We start from the raw sequence: 22006 nt of genomic DNA on the forward strand, positions 1-22006 counted from the left end.
AGTCACCAAGTACCATCATAAACTCGCGGACGTCACGTCGGGAAGTGAATAGACACCGATTACTTTGATGTGCCTGATTCCCCATACAAATGTAACGACGGGCCTCAAAGGACGAATTACGAGCCCTTCGCCCTTCAGTTTACGATAGACACAAAACGTACAGAATATGGATAGACGCTTTGATATGTTGCTCGGTTATTTCAATGGAAAGTTCTTTTTCTTTGAGATTGTAGATTTTTTTGGTGGTGTATGTGTATGGATTTTTAATTGGAATCCTTTTTTGAGACGCCTGTAAAAGGTTTGATATCATTAATTTTGTATTCAATGGGCCGGTCTTGTATGCAGCGTTAATGCTAACAAGGATTTATACTTTCTTTGAGCCTGGTTTTTAACAGTCGTAAAAACCATTTTTTTTTCTAAAGGAATCTCATATTTAAAAAGCTACTTTGATCCCTAGTCTCAAAACTAAGTTGCTCTATTGATATCTGAGAACCTTCTGTTTCTGATTTATTGACTTTTGCTATGAAAAAATAGAATATTTCAGAAAGTGATCCTTCTGAATTTTCATGCTCTTTGATTTGACATTCAGCTGAAAACTGTCTGGTGATAAAACAGCGTAATAAATGTATTGTATGGGCTGACGACGTCACGACTACAGCCTCCTTTATTCGTGAGTTATAAAAGTTTGTCGACATGATAATGTTGACAGATGCCTCGGTTATAAAACTGTTGCTCTCATTTTTTATTTAGTGTAGTTGGCATGTTGTAAGTTGGTATTTTTCCATAAAAATTATCAAGTTATGTTATAAAAGTAACAATAAATAAATCTCTTGTGCTCTTAATCAAATAAAAGTTAAAGTGGTATGTCTTAACAGCACTTTATTTATTTTTCGACAAATGCAAATGGTACTAATAAGCTACCAATTCGAAATATTATCATTTAATAAAAAGTGCCAAAAATAAAATGTCCAAGATATTTCAATATTTTATCTCATTTTCTTTATAGCCGTTTTTCTACCTCTTTCTATTCTATATCTAACTTAGCCATCAGAACACCGACCAATTTCGTATTTTACCAAATTAATGAGGTACTTGACAATTCGATTAAGCTTTCAGTCAGTAATGACTATCAGAATTATGTTGATGCAGCTAAACATGTTACGCCTGAGTGATATTGCTAGTTGTGGCCTACTCGCAATATCGTGATTAATATTGATAGCATTTATAGCTCCTTAATTAATAGTATTGGATAAACTTCTGTAGAAAACTCTGAACAAAACAGAAATTTTCATGAAACCGATGGTGTATAAAAAATATAGCTTATAGTTTAACGTGTATACGGACATTTACGCAGGCTACCACAGTTATCATCACAGGCCCTTATTCGTCTACAGCTGGACATAGGTCTCCCCAATTGCACGCCATCATCATCTATCTTTGTTTGCTCATATCCAACTCCGGGGGCAATAGTAAAGTAAGTTGTTAGGAAGACCTGTGTCATATCAATTTTAGTACAACTTTAGATCTACACATAAAAGTATATTAACACAAATTCTGCACCAAATATAAAGTCAATTATGGTCTAAAATGCCATTGTGTTTATCACATCTCAACAGCCGAGGGTAATTGTTGGCGAGCGGCAGTGGGTGTATCGCCCACGCCGCGTTCCATATCGTTCCGTATCGGTAATACGGAGTAACGTGAATTAATGCCTATTAAAGCTATATGTCGTGGTCACCTTGCGGTTCTGTTGATGTGCAGAAGCAACTTTATGGAAGGTGTAGGGTTCGAACCTTACATGGATAAGTAATGATAAGGTTTTTCATATTCGGCAATTAAATTCAAATAATACAGAGATTTTTTTTAACATTTGTCAGGATTAGCAATTGCGACCATTCTTTTTGTCAATGAAGCTATCCATATCGCTAATCATGAGCTAGAATTTGTACATTGTACCGTCACATTGAGTGTCAGGACTTTACGCGTTAGTAATTTTTAGGTGTTTCTAACTACTACTTTTCTTGAACGAGTCCATCCTTCCTAAGGATCTTGGGCAGCATGGTTTAATCTAGATACCTACTAAATGAACAGGAAAGGAAAAAAATATGAAAAAAATGAACGATTCAAGTCCCATGCACAGAGTCGCCCAGATTCAGAACAAGCATTTGTGGATCACAGAAATGCATGACTAACGCGAGGATTGAATCCACGCCCAGTTGCTTGTTGGTGTCCTATTAATGTAGTTATTCCATTGTTTTTAAGTGCCAAACAGGATCCTTGACATATACCCGAGATCAATAAAATTGATGTCGATTCAATTACCGATGCTTGTGTACTCTCACGTAAATGTCACACAATATTACCATTTGTTAACTCAACTGTTTAGATGTATTGACTTGTAACTCATGCTTCAATGATCAAAGTTATCGCTGAATTTGTTGATAAGTTCAATGATATGGATAGATATTTGCTTGTAAGAGGTTTTGGTTTTACGTTGCTATCGGCAATTTTGCTTGAATTAGACAAGAAATAAAACCTCTTTAATTTTAGTTCAGTTAGAAATGAGTAGGATTATAAGGACCCCTCTGTTAATAAGTTTCTCAAGGATTGTTCATTTAAAGAACAAGAATAATTCTTCTAATTAAACGCTATTCTAGGCAAACAATTATGACTACTACAGATTATTACTAGCTGATCGAAGTCTATATGAGAGTTTAAATTTTGATTTCGGAATGAACTATCTAGAAGAAATCTTTTCTGCAGGAAACAAAACTCTTAAACGACATTTATCAAGAATCGATATTAAAATAACATCATTACTAAATCACATTGTTAAAAATGCAACATCAAATAACACCTCCAAGCTTAGCTACCTTACAAATACAGTCTTTTAAATACCCATGTACTATGAGCACAGATTTAATCATTGCCCCGTAGTACTTACAGCTGTTAGTGAGAGCATAATGTATTTATAACGAACCAAGCGCAGCTCCCTGGGGAACTCCGTTTAAACGCTTAGTTTGTGGCTGTTCTGAAGTAGGTTTTAGTTAATTATTCTTATGTGGTGTGATTGTAACTGGAATGTTTTTACAGTTTTAGTAGTATTGAAAGAGTTTTCTGATTTAATTTTGAAACTAGCAAGTAATTATGTATGGTTCTAACAACCGACTTCAAATATAAAACTACAAATCCAATCTCGTTGGAGACTTTATGGGACAGATATTTCACGTTAAATGATCGAATCACGAAAAGAATCGATAAAATCGGTTCATTTTGATTTTACTATTAAAATGTTGTATTCTTTGTAAACGTAGATACATGAATACTTAGTAATTAAATAAATAAGTATGTACCTTTAGACCACATCTCGTAAGTTGAAAATGTGATATTTCTTTTTCATTGGAAATCTTTTTTTTGATAAACATATTATTCTGTATTTTTAATCGTAATGCAATAAAACAAAATTTAAATACTCAATTTAATCTCAATTAAATTAAAAATCCGATTCATTAGCGTGAAACAACTAAAATCTGCCTTTACAAAATCTGTGCATACATATACCACATGATTTCCCACCGTCCGAATTTGCGTCTTCCCTGATTTTCCGTAGCGCTAAAATCCGAGTGCAAATCCGTGCAAAGCGGCTTTTGCCACAGGATCACATTCGCTGTCGAACCGGAACTTTTTGTGGTCGTGTTAGCTTTGGGAAAGCTTTAACCGGGTCACGTGCATTGAAATTGAGAGCTTTGTATGTACCTGGGATAGAATTCCTGGAATTAGATGACTGTCCATCCAAAAAATAGTTGAAAATTTCGCTGTGCTCTTGTGACTAGAGATACTTGGACTCTTATGGCCTTAATCTTCAGTTTATCTTTTCTCCAACTCAACTCTATCTGATCATCTCAACGCTAACTGAAATTAAAGATTGGGTACTATGATGAAGATGTTCGCTTATATAGGATTTTGATAAAATCAACTCCCATGGACATAAAATAAAGGATGATGGATCATTGGGTAGGTACTGATAGTTTGAACCTATCAAACCCAATGGACCGAAGTACCAAGAAATTTTTAACCCCTAACTTTTACACATGCTAAACACATTTAAAGATACAGCTGTAAAAACTGTACATAATTAATGAATCAACGCAAGCACAGCCGCGAGCAGCAGCTAGTATACAAATATACTACTATAGCAAGTTAATTTTTGTTAATTAGTCTTATAACTAACACGGATGACCACGCAATCGCGTAGCAATGATTTGCTAATGCTATTTGTATTGACATAAAAGAGCTTTTAATGTTGAAATGTCAACACATGTTGCCTTTGACTTTATGTAACCAACTATGTACTAAAACGACTATAAGTAGATAACTGTATTTTAATTGACGTATGTTTTAGTATTAATAATTAAAATAAGTAATAATATTTTAGATATTATCAGTTCATTAAAAAATAAATCTTACAACACTAAAAAAGGCATATGAGAAGCGAAATAGATGTGTTAAAAGTTGTTGGCAATTTATTCTTATGTGAAACACATAAGAATCAATTTTGTTTAACGTCCCACTTGTAGGTACTTTTCAGATGTAGGATTTGTTGCTTTCTTGTACAAACGTGGCAGAGTGGAACGGCTAAAATGTCTGCACTTATTGCTACCACGCGTAGGATAAACATTTGTGAGATCCAAAATATTTGTGAAACCAAAACACAAGATTTCAAGTACGATTCTTGTTAAAATGAGACATCGTTCCACGCTGCCTAGTTCCCTGTACTGCGGCATCTCTTTTTCCGGCGGTAGGCCTCCAGTGCAACGGTGCTACTAATCTCATTAACGACTGGAACGTGAGCAGGATAGGTTGTGTCATGTGTACGTTATCAGAGTATTAGCTTAACACTCGACTGACGTTTATTGAATCAAGTTCGAGTTAATCGAATAGAAACGTTAGCACCAAAGTTGTTTTTTTTCTAACTTAGTTTAATTGTTGAGAAAATTTGTACGTGATGGGTGGTGTTGAGATTAATAGATTGCTTTTGAATATGTGGACCATTAAAAATTAAATGCTGCATTTGAACGATCACAGGTGACGCTACGCATGGTCCGGTCAATCCGTGGCCAGGTGACCATTTATGATATAACCAGATCTTCCGTGTATCGGAAGGCAAGTCTAATTTTAGATCCCGGCTGCTATTTATACATCTTTGACGGTCGTTCTGGGTAGTATGAATCTAGGAAGTCTGACAACTAGTCTTTCTAAAGAGTATCGTATTGCGTGTGGGTTGAGTATGTCAGATAGGCAGTCGCTCCTTTTAGAACACTTAGATGCATTAGATTAGACTGGAAGCCAACCTCAACGTAGTAGGCCGAAGGCTAGGATGATGATTTGGACAACTAAATCAGAAAGTTATAAGATATTGTAAATCAAAATTGTTAGAGTACAAGAATAAAAAAATTGTAAATGAAAGTTAAGTAGAAATACATATTTATTTAATTATTGTGAGACAGAATTTCGTAATTATTATGATCCAAATGTAGTTACGTCATTGTGACATAAATGTCACATTTTGACATTTAATCTCATTCAATAGTTATTTGGATATGACCTTTGCAAAATATAGGCCAATAATTATATTAAAGTGTTGAAATTTCGACGAATAATTTTTTTTTAGTAATTCTTGCTTACAAATTGAAAAAGAGAAAACTTTTATTTGTTTCTATTTTCCATATTTTCCACAAATCTACTTGTCACCCAACATGGCCGCTTGAGCTTGTCTTTATTTTAAGTTTGTTATTATCTGTTATAGCGTCGATAGAAATGTATCATCTATGAAATTGACTAGTCGACTGACGGTTGAAGATTGACTGACGGTTCATGACACACAACCTTTTTTTTTTGTTTGGCGTGGGTATCCTCTTGGACACCCGCCCCCTCGGGGGAGACATAACACACAACCTAGGGACAGCTGTTCCTCAAAAGTGGAATTTCGTTTTTACCCTTTGTGTATAGAACTTTAATAATAATAATAATTAAAAAAATATATATTAGGCAAATCCTCTCAAAAGCTTACCCTGCAATTTAAAAAAAATCCTTTTACTTATTCACCGTATAACGAACTTAAAAACTACTACCATAGTAGCAATAATCTTAGCGTAAGCCTGAAAAACAAGACATGAAAAGAGGGCTAAAGTCTTACTGAAGTTTTCTTCAATTTGTGCCCCGCTCATAACTTCATCGTAATTTCCTTTGGGAACAAGCAAACTTTAAGTACTAGAAGTTTTTGTTTATGGACTAGGTGTGATCGTTTATGATCCTTGATTTAATTCTTTTGTGAGTCGAGTCTGAAATTATTTGTACAAGAGGTAACGTTTAGTGTTATGGTCTGTAGACAAAATACATTTTTCGGAGGCTAATTTTATTGAATCATAAAACGTATGACCATATTTATACATGAACTATTCTAGCAAAAGACATAATTAAAGAAAAATCTACCGAACCTGGAAGTTTAGATTACACCTATAAGTTTTTAAAAGGTAACAATCAACAATTTTGTGAAGCTGTTTCGACAATATTTTCGTTATAAAGTAGAGCTTAATATAACGTCAAGTACCACTACCACACGATGTTTGAAATGTCTGCAATTTTATGAAATGAAATAAACTTCGAGAGGATACCGAATTGAAATGCAACACAGCCACCGCAGAGCATTTCCAATCTCATCATGTTACCCTGCGAGATATTCGATATTAAAACGATATTTTTCAAGTTAATCCAAGTTTTATTTGCTACAAACTAATAACAGCAATATCTAGGATGGTTTTCTGTGTAATGTTGATTACGGTCTAATTGGAATTTGCTACATAAAATCTCCAACGGAAAATTAAATTACAAATTCCTACATTATTATTATGAGTCACTGTACCTATGACAGATTTTACATTATAATTGGCGATAAAGATAAGGAATGTTTTTTTTTTTTTTTTGGGAAAAAAACGATATTACATTACATATAATACTTATCAGTAAGTTATATAAAACAAAATCAATGTAATAACCACAACATTTTCCACATATAAACTAAGAGGTATGCTATGATTAGGACTCATTAGTTAACTAATTTTTATTCGCTTTCAAGAAAGCATTTTTAGCAAGAGACTAACAAATTTAGTTTAGTTTAATTTATGTTTTAATACATTAATAACTTTACTGCGAAAAGCATTTCTGTTAAGCATAAAAATATCAATATCTATAAAATGTTCATTGTATATTTGCGTGAGACGCTGAAGGGGTGCACGTTTACCTGCGTTTGTCCGGCAAGATGCCTGATCAAACAATTTGTAGTCACGCACCCCACGACGATGAATTGATCTAGGGACCACAAGTTTAATATCATTAATAAGATCTATACAATTTAGCTTATTATGATAAAGGTCGTGTAGTGCCATTACTTGCAGAAGCATTCGTCTATTCTCAAGTGAGAGCAAATTATACATTTTTAAAAGATCTTTGTAAATAACGCGTGGAAGTTGGCATCTGAATTGCATTGTTTTTAAGAATTTTCGTTGTACTTTTTCAATGGCTATTTTGTATTTGTTATATAAAGGATCCCATATCAGACAGGCATATTCGAGTTGGGAGCGAATAAGTGAACGATACAGGTGTAAAAGTGTGCAAGGGCGCTTGAAGTCGCTAGCTGTTCTGATTACAAATCCGTACATTTTAAATGCTCTGGTTATGATGTTTTCTATATGTTGATCCAAATGTAATTTACTGTCAAATAGTATTCCCAGGTCTCTAAGGTTCGTTACTCTGTTTAGGTTAGTACTATTTAGGTTGTAATTATAATTTATTATAGCTTTGTTTTTAGTAAAGCTGATGACTTGGCATTTGGGTACACTTAAATTTAGCTTATTGACTGTACAGTATTCAGTGAGTCGGTTAAGATCGCCCTGAAGTTCTAAGCAGTCATTATAATTTGTTATGGTTTTATATAATTTCAAGTCATCAGCATATAAAAGAAAATGTGTGTATTTAAAGCATTTATTTATGTCGTTTATGAAAATGAGAAAAAGGAGAGGTCCTAGTATAGAACCCTGAGGAATACCAGATGTCATACCAGCACTACCCGATTTGTACCCATTAATCACGACTATCAGGCTGCGGTTAGTAATATATGAGCAAAACCACCGCAAAAGATTGCCCCTAATTCCATTAAAAGCTATTTTATTAAGAAGGATTTCATGGTCCACCCTGTCAAATGCCTTCTGAAAATCTGTATAGACAGCGTCCACTTGAACGCCCTTATCGAAACTACGGAAGAGAAAATTTGAGTAAATTGCTAAGTTCGTCATAGTGGATTTTTGTTTAACAAAACCGTGTTGTTCAGGAATAATATAGTTATGAATGAAGGGATAGATGGCACTGTGAACAAGCTTCTCGAAAACCTTTGAGATTGCACTGATGATAGATATTGGACGGTAATTTGTGACGTCATGTTTTGAACCACTTTTATGGATTGGGACAATGTACGAGCTTTTCCATATGTCGGGAAAGACACCCTCAGTGATGCACTTGTTAAATACGTTGTGTAAAGGTTTACATATTGATTTGGCAGTATGCTTAAGAAAAACTGCTGGCAGGCCATCAGGTCCTGGACCTTTGGAAGGGTCTAGTTTTTGTAATTCCTTTTTAACATCAATTTCGTCAAAATATATATGGTGTAATAAATCACATTGATCTGAATCATCATAACGTGGTGACCATTGAGGAGTTAAGGTAGACGGCTGATAAACCGATTGGAAAAATGAGGAAAACAAGTTACAAATAGTTTCTGGATCTTGCGAGGAATGGTTGTTGTTGACGGTAGACCTACTTTGGTTTTTTTGTTAGCTATATAGGACCAGAAATATTTAACGTTTTTGGGAATGGAGTCCTCTACGGAATTAATATATTTATTGTAACATCTTGTAGCCTCACCTTTAAAACGGGTTCTGAATAATGAAAATATTTCATAATCTGAGTCATTTTTGTATATTTTCCACCTGATCCAGGCCTTACGTTTGTTTTTGTATATATGTATGAGAGATGGGCTAAACCATATTGGATACCGTACTGGTTTAAATTTTGAAAGCGGTACATTTTTTTGACAATATTATAAATTAATTCATAGAAAAGGTTAACCGCATTCTTTGCGGGTAATTGGTCGAGAGTCGTGTTCCAAGAGACATCCGCCAACTCTTTATTTAGAAAATCGTAATTGGCCTTAAAGAAGTTAGGTTTTCTCACGGAGTTACGGTTCATGAGTTTAATGTTAGATGTGAAGGGAATCATAATATAAAATGGAGGATGATGACCGTCTATTGGGACAGAAATCAAGTCCTGCGCTTGCAACACGGAGCAGTCAGTTATGTTAGTAATGCATAAGTCCAATATTCTTCCGTTACGATTTCTAATTGTATTATATTGCGAAGCATTGTGAAGAGTCATAAAGCTGCGCAACCCATCACAAACCGTCGATGTCCCCGTACAAACAAGGGCAGAAGAATCCGCTTGATCCTGCCAATAAGCATCAGGTATATTGTAATCTCCGACCAGTAACAGGTTGAATATGCTATAATCTCTCACGATATCCCTTAAAACTTCAAAATACAAATTATAAACCACTATGGGTGACCTATCTGGTATGTACACAGCTCCAAGTAAATAACAGCCAGTTAATTCGCTACTCGGTAACTGGACGAGAACTAATTCCATAAACTTGGATATTGGTGTTAGTGACGGTACAGTGAGACGACAGGGTTTGAGACACTTCATGACTGCCACCAAAACCCCTCCCCCGTCTGATTTTTGCGTCAATTTTAGGTCCCTGTCACATCTGTAAACAATATATCGTTTGTCTATGAACTCGTCATCGTGTATATTATCGTTTAGCCAGGTTTCCGACAAGATGATTATGTCATACGAATTTGACATTATGTTAAAGAATATTGTTTTCAACTTAGTACGCATGCCGCGACAATTTTGATAGTAAACTGATAAGTTGTTTATGTTCTGATTAGCCATTATTAATGAAATAGTTCATAAGTAGCATTAGTATTAGTATTTTTTTATGAGTATTAAAGTATTGTGTTGCCAACCTACACGTTAAAGGTATTGAGAAGATAACCAAAATCTCTGAATATGTAGTTTGCTTCTGCAAGTATCCTAACCATAATATAGTAATGTATATGATAGTACTGCAAATTAATAAATAGTATATAGTATAATCGTTAAAGGCACAGTAAGTAAATAAACAAACATAATAATTGAAATGATTTTCTGTTTTACGTGGAGGAGTTAGTCTTAGCACTTTTAGTATTAGCCTTAATTTTTCCGATGTCTTCAATCGTTCGAATAGCCAGCACAGCAGAGTTTTCAGTCTCTCTGACGAGTATTGTAGAATGCTTAGTCCAAACAAATTTGTAACCCTCACTACTTGCTGCTTCCCGGGCCTTCCGAAAAAGCTGCTTGTTTCGTAGCGTGAGATGTTCGTTCACGAAGACTTTATGTGAGGTGCCCGATATTCCTAGTTGTTCTGAAGACAATCCCTTCTTTAGTCTGTATGCGCTTATTATATTGTCTCGTTGGATTCTTGTTGTAAATTTCGCAACAATATTCTTGGGCTTGTTATTCTGCGCAGCGTGAGGAACACGGTGTATGGAGACAACATCTTCTTTCCGGATGCTGTATCCAATCTGCTTACCCAAACATTCAAGCAGGTCAGTAAGATTCTCATTCCGTCTTTCAGGTATGTTGGAGATTTCTACGTTGCACTGCCTTGCTTGCTGCTCCAACAAGTCTATTTTTGCCTCTAAATCTAGGACAGTTTTTTCGTATTTTGTATTTGTTTGCATGGACAACTCATCCACGCGATTTTTGAGGTCATTATACTGGTCATCCCTGAACTGTTTCGAATTCTTTAGGTCGGTAACTTCCTCTGACAACTCTGCGCACTGTAACGCAATTTTCGACTGCTCCGTAACTAATGATTTAAGCTCTTGTTTAATATCAATTTTATGTTGATCAAGATCGTTTCTTATGCTATTGATATTTTGTTTTATTTGTTCGAAATTATTGTTCATATCCTGGCGCCAGTCCTTAAATGTTTGCAACAACTCAGATTTAAAAGCATTAAACATATCCAGAGCTTCACTTTCCGGTGTTTTACGCTTCCTGCTAGAGTGATATTTTGAGTAAATTCTGGTGTCGAAGGTATGTCCGGGTTAGATGAGCTTTGTTTGTTTGGTGACCGCAACATTGTAAAGCTTCAGTTGATGTGCAGTCGTTTTTAGTAAATTTTAAATAATGAGCTATTGGAAGGTACACATATACTATAGGTCGGCGCAAACATGCAGGTAGTGGTCTATAATTTCACGTCGCAGCGCTCACTGACCGTGGCTGAATGGCTTCTACGTTCAACTTGGTGGCCGCTCGACACGGGGTGGTCGACGGTTCGAGCCCCGCCAATCACTTGACTTTTTCAATGTTTCTTTAAATTAAAATTTATCATAAATTTAATAAATAACTTACAATCTGTGTTTCGGTGCAGTCTTGTGTGAATGAGATGGAAAACCAAAATCCAATATGGACGCCGTCGTAAATAGCAATCTCCACAAGATAGTAAGAGAGGGTCCGATGTTCTTTAGAGTGCGCACTCAAAAAACAAAATTAAACAAGTGAAATACACTGCAGCAACCAACTACACGTCCTATCACAGCAATATTTAATATGAAGTCTAACTAAGTTTTTCCTTCTTTCCAGGTGAACGTTGAAATGGTGATCAAGTGTTAGTGTTCAGTGATCACGATGGCAGTGAACAGCCCAGGAGGTTATCCACCCGTTTCTCCCAAACCACACACTCCGAAGAGTCCACGACACTTCATATTCCCCCAAAAAAGCCCTTCCATTGCATCCAGCACCTCTTCCTCAGGCTACTACACTCCGCAGTCAGTCTGCAGCTATGACAAACACAACCCACCCCCAAAGTCCCCGATAGCTCACGGACACCGTAGCCCAATGTCTCCTCGTCACTTCAACTTCCCCCAAAAGTCACCATCAGGCCGATCCAGTCCGTGTTTCGAGCGCGCCAACCTGCACTACAGCACGTCTCTGAAGCACAGCCGCCGGGAGAAGTCCAGGTCGCCCAAACCGCCCCCCGTGCACATCCACACGAACCCTGGCTATGTGTCCCCTAACCGCACGCGGAAACTGTACGGTTCTACTTCCACAGTGAGCTCGCCGCGACTAGCGACGTCACCGAGTATAGTGTCAAGCCACACTGATGACTCCACTGACGCGATGCCCGGGACACCCTCAGCGATACTTCACGATGCTGACGACGAAGCTACTACAATATCTTCGAAAATCTGTCGCAAGTCCACATCAGATTTGACGGATATGACTGACGATACTCCTCAGACTCGTTCCACGAGTATCAGTAGACCATGCTCGCCGATGCGTAGAGGCTCCATGAAGGGCGGTTTGGCGTACTTGGCCAGTAGACGAGGCTCGAGGGAGTCTACCATGTCAAACTGTGACTCGGTCGAGGATATTGGGCCGTTGAACTTCCAGAACACCATGAGGGGTCGTCAGCGGCGAACGTCAAACTTTTTGGAGTTACCTGGTGAGTGGTACTTAAATATTTAGACTCTGACGCCATCTGTTTGTGACGTGCATAGTTTTGACGAGGGTCCTAATTGAAACTTGTTAATTAAATCTTTCTGACGTAATTCACAGGGTGAGTCCGTATGTCCCCGACTATGTTCAAATAATCTTGATCCCACGTTCTGACTGAATATGTTAGGTGATCTAGTTGTGATAATATCCTGAACTGAATTTATTTTTACTTCAATTTATGTTAAGCGATCGGAATTTTCTCTTTGTGAACGAAAGCCCTTTCATAACATGCCAATAATCTGGCATGGGATAGCAACCGAGAAAATAATGCAATTTTTCTACGAATACGTTGAATGAACTCTGTATAGATTACATGATGTTCAAAAAATAAAATTTTATAATAATGAAAATGTACAGCGTGCATCAATATTTGTAAAAGGTAATCCACGAGATTTACATGTTATTCCCACAAATATACTGGGTGTGTGTTTGATGAAATCCGAAAAGCTCTATAATGTATGTTTGTGTAACTCGTGTAATTCCCACGGGATATTTAGATGTGATATGTTTTGCATACACATTTAAGTGTTGAATAAAGAGAGGCTTGTTAGAAGTGGCACATTGAGAGCAACGGATTTTGTAGAGAACTCTTGTAAAGTATACAACGTGCCTTTAGATTGAAAACTTTTTAGTTGTTTTTGTTTTTCTAAATATTTTAATATTGATTTGAAATGAAGTTTTTAATTGTCAAATTATTGGGACTTTTAGTTGCTAATGTCATAACGAGTTCCTCCGTGTTTCTGAAGGCACGTTAAATTGTGGGTACGACTGTTGTCAGAACTTTGATAGTTTTACAATCAGTCTTACTAAGGGGTTTCGTGTTGTTCAGGTAACTGGGTTGAGGAGGTCAGATCTAGGCAGTCGCTCCTTGTAAAACATTGGTACTTAGCTGAATCCGGTTAGACTGGAAGCGGACTCCAGCATAGGCTAGGCCGACGGTGTATGAAGATGACAGGTTACAGTCACGTGACATATCGAAACTTTATGTAATTTCCATATATTTAAGCATTACTTATTGAAGTTGACGATTTTCAGAAATGTCACTCAGCTAGTCCTAGCTACCGCATTAGGTTAAGTAACCTGTAATGGTAGATTAGTGTGATAATGAAATAAATAAATAAGAGCAATTTATAAATAAATACAAGGGCTGACATTTTATAGAAAATTGTTCAGTATTCTATCCAATTTGTCTGATTAGATTTTCCATTATACACATTAATATTAACGAAATCAACATGACAATGTTTACTGATGAAGCTAATTTCAATGTTAAATTAAAGCAATTTAGAAATGTTATTTAATATCAAATCGTCTTCATATTTAATTCAGATTGGTCTGAGTATCTCGTAAATAAATTATACAGTTGTTGTTGGATTTGTGGATTTCAAATCATTAAGATTAGGAGAGTTATGTAACTTTTAGATAATTGGTTTTGATATTATCTCTGTATACGAAACAATGTACAATTTTTTTGTTGATTTTAACATAATGGGAAACTTTTAATGTCTAATTGCCAAGTTTTGAATTGAAAAAAAGTGTCAACGGTAAAAATATAATTTTATTTTTTGACAAATTTACCAATAATTTATCCTGATATTCGATATATGTGAATATAATTCGCTGAAAATGCTTAAATTGCAAAAGCATTAAAACTACTGTATATTTTAATAGCCGTATAGACTTTAGTCGAATATCTATGACGGTTTACTCACGCGTATTCATCAGGTCCATCCGACTAGTTTCAGTTCAAATTTAAAACTTAAGAATTTGTAGAGAAACCTTATTTAATGCAACCTAAGTTTCTGGAACTTCGTTAGAAATCAAGATTAATTAATATTTGCTTGAATTTGGTTAGAGTTAGTGTTAGTTTGGTTGCAGTTTAACAAGTTGTGCATTACCTATTAAAGGTACAATACCATTTTTGAGAATGAAATACACTTATGTCAACTCCTTATCAAATTAATCTAGCTTTTTAGACGTAAAAAGGTGGCAAACATACATTCACCTAAAATGTATTGAATTCATGACTGTGCCAAAAAATATTTTGGTATTTTAGACCGATTTACATATTTTAGATTTTAATCATCGACAAAAGTCAAAAATTAAATACGACTTAACTAAAATTCATGTGGGCGTAGTCGAATGCAAAAACAAGTTCTATAAATTGCTAAGTTGATGACGTAAGTTTCTAGCGCCTAAACAAGAGTCTTTTAATCCATAGCTGCTAGCTTGTCGGCACGTTTGTAAATAGTAGAAATGTCAGAAACAATAGCAACCCTTTTCACACCCTTTGTGGTAGAAATTTAAAAAAACCTTTGTGTAAAGCTTAAGGATAATCTTTAAAAAATATTTTGGTTTTGCTTATAATAAAGCAACAGAAATAATTAAGAGCAAAGGGATTTTATTTTAGCGAAATCTCTTTTTGGTGCTAAAAATATTAAGCTTTTCCGATGTAAATGAAGTTTATAAGGGTAGAAATGGAAGTAAATTGAATTATAGAGAAATATTGCTTTATTTAATTTTAGCTGGAAGTTTCCTATCGTCATTATTATCACCTCCATGCCATCATAACATTTCATTATCACGTATATGGCTTTTAGCACAATCTGAAACCAGGAAGCGGTTCAAACTTAACTTGCAATATTATTATGTAATTACTAAATACCTAAAAGCTTTAAAAATAACCTACGTTATCTTAGAGAAAACCGATTAATTGCGACTCTGGCTTGTGACAGCGAGGGTTCCGTATAAGGAGGCTAAAAACTCAATTTGACTTTTAGTTATGTGCTTCGAAAATTTTGGAGATGTCAAGTTGTTTAGGGCTTGGTAGCAGCCGGATCGACAGGCAGACAATACAGCCTTAGTAATAGAGTCCTATTTTTCCCTTAGGTTACGGAACCCTGAAAAGATCAAAGAAAGATTTTAGTTCAAGGCACTCTTAAACAAGAATCTTTCCTAAATTTTCAACATAATTTTTCGATATTTTCGCAAAAGCGATTTCGATAAAACATTATCAACAAATGGTCCATTTTGATCTCAAGTGGGCGACTCGACAAGGCACTTTAAAACTGTATTGTGCTTCTTAAAATTTGTTAATGCATTACTTTGTTGCTCGTACTCGCAAAAGTTTTCCAATCATTCACCTGAAGTTCTCAGACTTCGAAACTTGTATTAGAAGTTTACTTGTAAATTATTTTTTTGGGACAAATAAATATAATTCAAGTGGACCGTAGGCCTGGGATCTTTTCTCTTTCTTTTATATTATCGTAATCAGCACAGCATTCGCACTTAATTCTCTTTTGATAAAAAAACAAGACATGCAGTCACGATGTGTCCCCCTCTTTATGCGTGAGTTAAAAAGAGACGTCAATACACGTTTTAAAATGTGGAAGATACGTCACAGTTCTGAAATTATGATAATTATTTCGAGTCAAAACACATATATTACTTGTCGCAATAAACAGCCAGTCACAAAACAAATACACAAATGTTTTAGGCTGTATTTTCTTCTACGACGCTCATATAAATATATATTTTTATTACAGAGATAAGCTGGAACACAGTAAATAAATCCAGAATCCAGAATAAACAAGAGCTTTATTTAGCTCATGAAGAGTGGCGTGAGATCAGATTTATTTAAGTGATAAGTTCATAGCTATTTATGGTTAAAATACTAGAAATATGTCAAGATATAGACGCTTTAGAGGTCTTTAAATAGAGAAACCTAAGAAAAAAAGATGGACTTTTAAATGTCAACTTAAAAAAAGATCATATTATTCATTAATTTACTTTCAAATTAATGCATAATATGATCCTTTTTTAAGTTCTCGATTCAGTTCGACTCTATCGCTGCGACGTCAGCTCATGATTAAGGACTCCGATTGGGTCCGAAATTAGTCTGGCAATGCGGATAAACATGTGTTGTTATAAATTTGTATTATTTGAGCAAAGCAAGCATTTTATAAAATGATAATCGTTTTATACAAAAATCATTAATTTAATAAGTGACCTTCCCCTGATAATTTGTTTCCTTCAGCCTATTAGCACGGAAACTCTAGTTCAACAAACCGACTCGCTCTTGACCAATTTTCACTTAAAGTTTTACTTTATTCTTGGAAAACCTAAGTTCATGAAGCGTAGGTGAAATCTTAGACGGCTTTGCCTTATTTATAGTAATATGCTTGTATACATAAGCTCTGCTCTTGTTAATAGGTATAACGTTAGAGATGAATTTTGTTGTGTCGTTTTGGGGTATTAAAACATGTAATGATATAACATGTGGGTGAAAACAATTCAATAAAAAATCTCGTTATTTCATTAATGTCAGGGGTATTAAAAATTAAAATTACTTACCTGCAGGAAAAATGCGGGTATTTACTGAAAAAAGATTTGATTTTACTCATTTTACCGATTGGTTTTTATTAAGCTGTTATTAACAAATCTTTAGAAGTCGTTACGGTATGTGAAAAATTAGAAAATCTGACAACTACTCTGGTGTTTTTGAGCGTGGAGACCAAAAACATTTTCTAAATCAATTTCCATTCAAAATTACTAGATTATCATTCCTACGGACTGTAAACCAAGCTGACTTAGTCATATATATGAGGCTAGTGAGATAGCATGATCTTAGAAACTACTCAACAATATTGAGTCTACTCTTCAAAAAACTACAAGCTGTAATAATCATGTCATCATGAATACATTTGTTATGTTATCTAAATTGACATTGCGTCCCGCATAACAAATGACTCGAACCGAACAAAATGGCCGCGTTGGGCAGTCATCAATAATACATTATTATTAGGGACCTCATTCGTACTGAATGTTACAAATAAGAGATTTCAGATACGCTATTGATTTTTCTGAATGTTTCTGTCATTTATTTTGTTTAAATGTAGAATATATACATGTGTTTTGTTTCTTATATATTTATATGTATTATGCGATTTGGTATCCGTAAAATTATTAAATTTGTACGGTAGCTGTCTGTTCGTTATGCTGAGAACTGCTTTATGTAATTAGTTTTCACCTCATCAATAAATTCTTCGCGCAGGCGGAGTTTAATATGTGCATTGTTTCGAATGTTTGTAAATTTATTGATTTCCGAGCTGTGTATTCGACAATTAAAACCTCATTTCAAATCAACAATATTGTAATAATAGTTGATATATTAAATAATCTCAATTGAAATCAGTCCAACAAAATCAATACAACAAAATACGCAACATATGCCAAAACAAACTACGACGTAGCAGTTTCGTAGCGCTACTACGCTCTGGCTACGCAGCCGTAGCAAAGCTCTCCAATTCGGATACGATGTGTGTTGTGTTAAAATTAATTTTGCTTTTGATATTAAATTACATAATTATATTTCATTAAATCGATCGCGATCTCACACTTCCGCAGAGGTTTTGAGACAGCCTTAATGTTGAATAATGATAAAGACAAATTAGAGTCTTGAATGAGAATTTAAATATTGCAGCAGAATATAACCTTTATGACTTAGTAGTCAAATTATTTTTACATTTGCATTTTTCTGACCACAATTTAACCGGATTAAATATTAATTTTACGAGGGCGAAGGCAAAGTAAAATATCTTATTCAAAGTCGCAATAGTACTGATCTATTGGATTATATTATTTTTCGTATAAAAAAATACCAGCAGTTTTGTACCTGCAGTGTTATTGTCTAAATACGTACGAAATCCTTTGAAGAGAAAATTGCTAGCACTGGACCATGAATATACAGGATATATAGATATATATATATATCAGCACAGATACAGCTATTCTTATTACAGTAAAAAAAAACATCTTCGAAATATTCGGCTTATTTTTTGCTATTGAATGCTGCAACGGTTTACTCACGCGTATTTATCGCGATCCCGCTGTGTCAGCTCATGATTGAGGACTTTGGTTGGGTCCGAAACTAGTCGAGCACCCCCGATAAATACGCGTGAGTAAACCGTTGCATCAATTAATAATGAATAATTCTCACGTTAATAACTATCAAAATATTTTTTTGCTTTGCAGTCGTGGAACACTCTCGTCCTCGCGTGTGCTCGCTGCCCGAGAAGCCTTATAACCCGCGCGTGTCCGACGACCTGTACCGGCTGCGGACCTTCAGCATCACGACCAAGGGCGTGGTCAACTGCGGCGACTCTATCTGTAACCGCCGTAGTCGGTCAAATACGTCCGTCAACTCTACAAACAGCAGGTATGTTTAGTAACTCTTAATGTCTCAACACGGGTTTTAGGGGTTTTCCTCAAAGAAAGACTCTGCCAGTTTTGAAAGGTCAAGGTTAAACAACGGTTGTTTTGGAGATAATTTTGATGAAATATTTTTTTTCCTCGTTCTATTTTTACGGAAGTCTTAGTGTAGCCAGTACAGCTGGTACTTGACCATATTAACAAATAGATTTCTTGGGATAACAAAATAAGTTCAAGGTCAGACTCTAGATGTTTAGCTTCATGAATATATAAATTTAGTCTTGTAGAGTGTTCAAGTTTGGTATTAAAAAAAATAGGATCTTTATTCCTCATTCCAAAATGTTACGAGTCGTTAAGGCCTCCTGTACAGGCACAAAGATAATTCATAAAAAAATGTCACTCTAAGTACAAAAACACCCATACTCTGTACAAAAACATCAGCCAACGCTAATACATTTCGCCATTACACCAATCAGCGCTAAGACGCAACAAAGAAGGGAAGCGACATAAATCCGCGTTACTGAGAAATATATGAGGCACGATGTAAGGTCCACGGCAATGCAAGTATATTAGGTACAGTCTACTTCAAAATACTAGTTAGAAAAAATGGAACGTGTATAATATACACATCAGATTACTTCAAGTACGTATATTTTGTCATTGAGCCTCTACGTATGACTCTTGTTGGATTTGCTATAGTTGGTTCAGGATAAAAAATAATGCTGAATTTATTTTTTAAGAAAGAATTTGACAGCTGCCTGTACTGAACATGTTGTTATTCTCAACCATTCTCATTCTTGCTTGCGCGGATAGCCGACTGGCTGTTGGTACACCACACCTACTATTCGCAAAGTATAAGCGTTTATTTGATCCATGAATGGTTAATCTGACATGTGACTTGTATGTTTCTGAAACAAACCGCCGAGACACAAGGATTAAAGGACGAAAATATATATTATATTATATTTGTGAAGATCACTCTCTAAAGTACGGTTTTCCATCAAGCCAGTGACACTAAAACCGACTCCAAAATAGCTCAAAAACAAGATTAGCAAGAAAACAAGCAGCCCTTATGTCTGCACATTAAGGTTCAATTTACAAGATTATCTTTATTGTTGAAGATTGGTTAACTGTACACGACGTACAAAGAAAACTCGTCGCACTGAACCGGACGGTGTCTAATCTGATTAAAAGAGATTTGTTACTGATTACCGTGTTGCGTGACTCGTGCAGGGCTGTCACTAACACTTTTGGTTATTTGTATTGTGAATCAATTTTGCGGCACTTGATTTTTATGATGAATGATTTAACCTCTGGATACTATATTGAACAAACTACACAGTAAACCAGATATTAAAGTTTACAGAAACCTAAAAACAATTACCTGTTAAATGCTTCACAGCTGGTAAGCGTCTTTCCGTATTACAAAAATCTTTACACAAGTTTATTCCTTAAAACCTCTTTCACAAATAGAAACATCTGATATTTTGAAACAAAATATTTTTTTCTTTTTGCTTGTTGGCAACCCTACCCCCGACCCAGTTGCTCATTCGCACCCCTGCTTGATTAATACGCGAGAAGACAGCGCTACGATACTATGATGACTTGTAATGGACAATGGTACCTATTAACTTAAGTACATAATGAAATCAATTCGAAGATGGTACAGTCAGCAACAGTCGGTTAAGACAATTTAATTTAAAAAGAACCAGAGGAATTAATGTTTAGAATATATTTTAGTTAAGTAAGCGCTGCAAATCGAATAATATTTGCAATTATCCGTTACGGTGCATTGAACAAATTAAAATTCTTGGTAAGTGACCTTGGGTAATTAGTTCGTAAAACGACTGCCGCTTCACAGGTTCGAGTCCTATCAGAGGTTTAATTTTATCTTTTTATCTTAGTATTGTGCTTTGAAGATCTCATTGTTTAACCAAATTTTGTTGCTAACCATGGTTGAGAAGTAGCAGTAATTTGACTGATATTTTATAGTTTTGAATAATCATTTAATTATTTAAAAGCGATAAGCAGTAGGAATTAACCAGAATACAGTATAAGGAAGGGTCACCTTGAGCCTCGCATGGTCGCTATATGGACGATCGTTCGTAAATACATCAAAAACTTTACGTTGATCTTCGACAGCCCATACAATAACACGATTTTGTTATTTTAAAAAGTTAGTTAAAAAATATAATATACACTTGTAGATACAAAATAAAACACATCTGCACCGTACATGTCGTTAAAACTATTCAACCAACCACTTTGATTTAAAACGCCAATTGAATAGGGAATCTAGAAAAATAGAGTCGCCTCACACGACCAACACAACCAGACCTCTGAAATTGAACTACAATATCTCCTTCTCCTTCTGCCTTCTTCACTTTAGTCCACTTTGTAGATTTGCGTCTTTTTCTCTCTCTTACGGGTGTGGAAAGTCCGAGGGGTCAAGATAAAGTGGTCTGTCGTGTACTTAGTACCCAACTCACGGTTCGGTGCCTTTGAAATGGGTAGCAACTGGTAAAGAATCTCCATTTACTATTTGTTAGTGTAGCTATCGGTGAATTTGAAGTGTCATTACTTGTTCTGTTGTACAAATTCAATGGATGTAAAGTATTCTGATGTTGAAACGAGAATATCAAATATTTTTATATTCAATGCTTGTTATTTGAATGTTTCGAGATTTTGTTAGGGTTGCTTCTTTGTTATTTTTTGCTCGTAGGTCTAGCATTTGATATTTTCTTTAGATTTATTTTGTTACTTAAGTAAAGACTGTATGGTAGTTTGATATTTCAAAAAATAATTGTCATGTGTAAATTCGAAGCTTCTTAACAAAGTGTACAATATATTGAACAAAAGAAAACAACATTAAAATTGACATGCTCATACAGAGGTGGTGGCTTTTTCAAGTGTGTTTGAAAGTTACTGAAAGCATTAAACGAAAGACGCCAGTATGAACTAGATTCAAATAAAATCACTGCATTAATTAAAAGCTCTAGTGATTTCCAAACCGTGTTTTGGGAAGACCTGTAACAAAAACAAGTTTCACGCAAATATTTTTCACGTTCGTTTTCACCTGCAA

The 22006-nt window shown here is 35.2% G+C and overlaps 1 protein-coding gene across 2 annotated transcripts in view; it reads left to right on the top strand.

Moving 5' to 3' along the window:
• The window catches only part of LOC113494164, an 86209-nt gene that overhangs the window by 33415 nt on the left and 30788 nt on the right, over nt 1-22006 (top strand). Inside the window, exons 2-3 of one of the 2 annotated variants that reach the window (XM_026872365.1) lie at nt 11800-12661; nt 18748-18931. In XM_026872365.1, the coding sequence (XP_026728166.1) occupies nt 11845-12661; nt 18748-18931 (1001 nt within the window). In that variant the 5' untranslated portion in view covers nt 11800-11844. Of the gene's footprint in view, nt 1-11246; nt 12662-18747; nt 18932-22006 lie in introns of those variants that run through there. The other variant, XM_026872366.1, reaches the window with a different exon arrangement.

This window comes from Trichoplusia ni, chromosome 5 (genome assembly GCF_003590095.1).
Source record: "Trichoplusia ni isolate ovarian cell line Hi5 chromosome 5, tn1, whole genome shotgun sequence".
Lineage (NCBI taxonomy): Eukaryota > Metazoa > Arthropoda > Insecta > Lepidoptera > Noctuidae > Trichoplusia > Trichoplusia ni.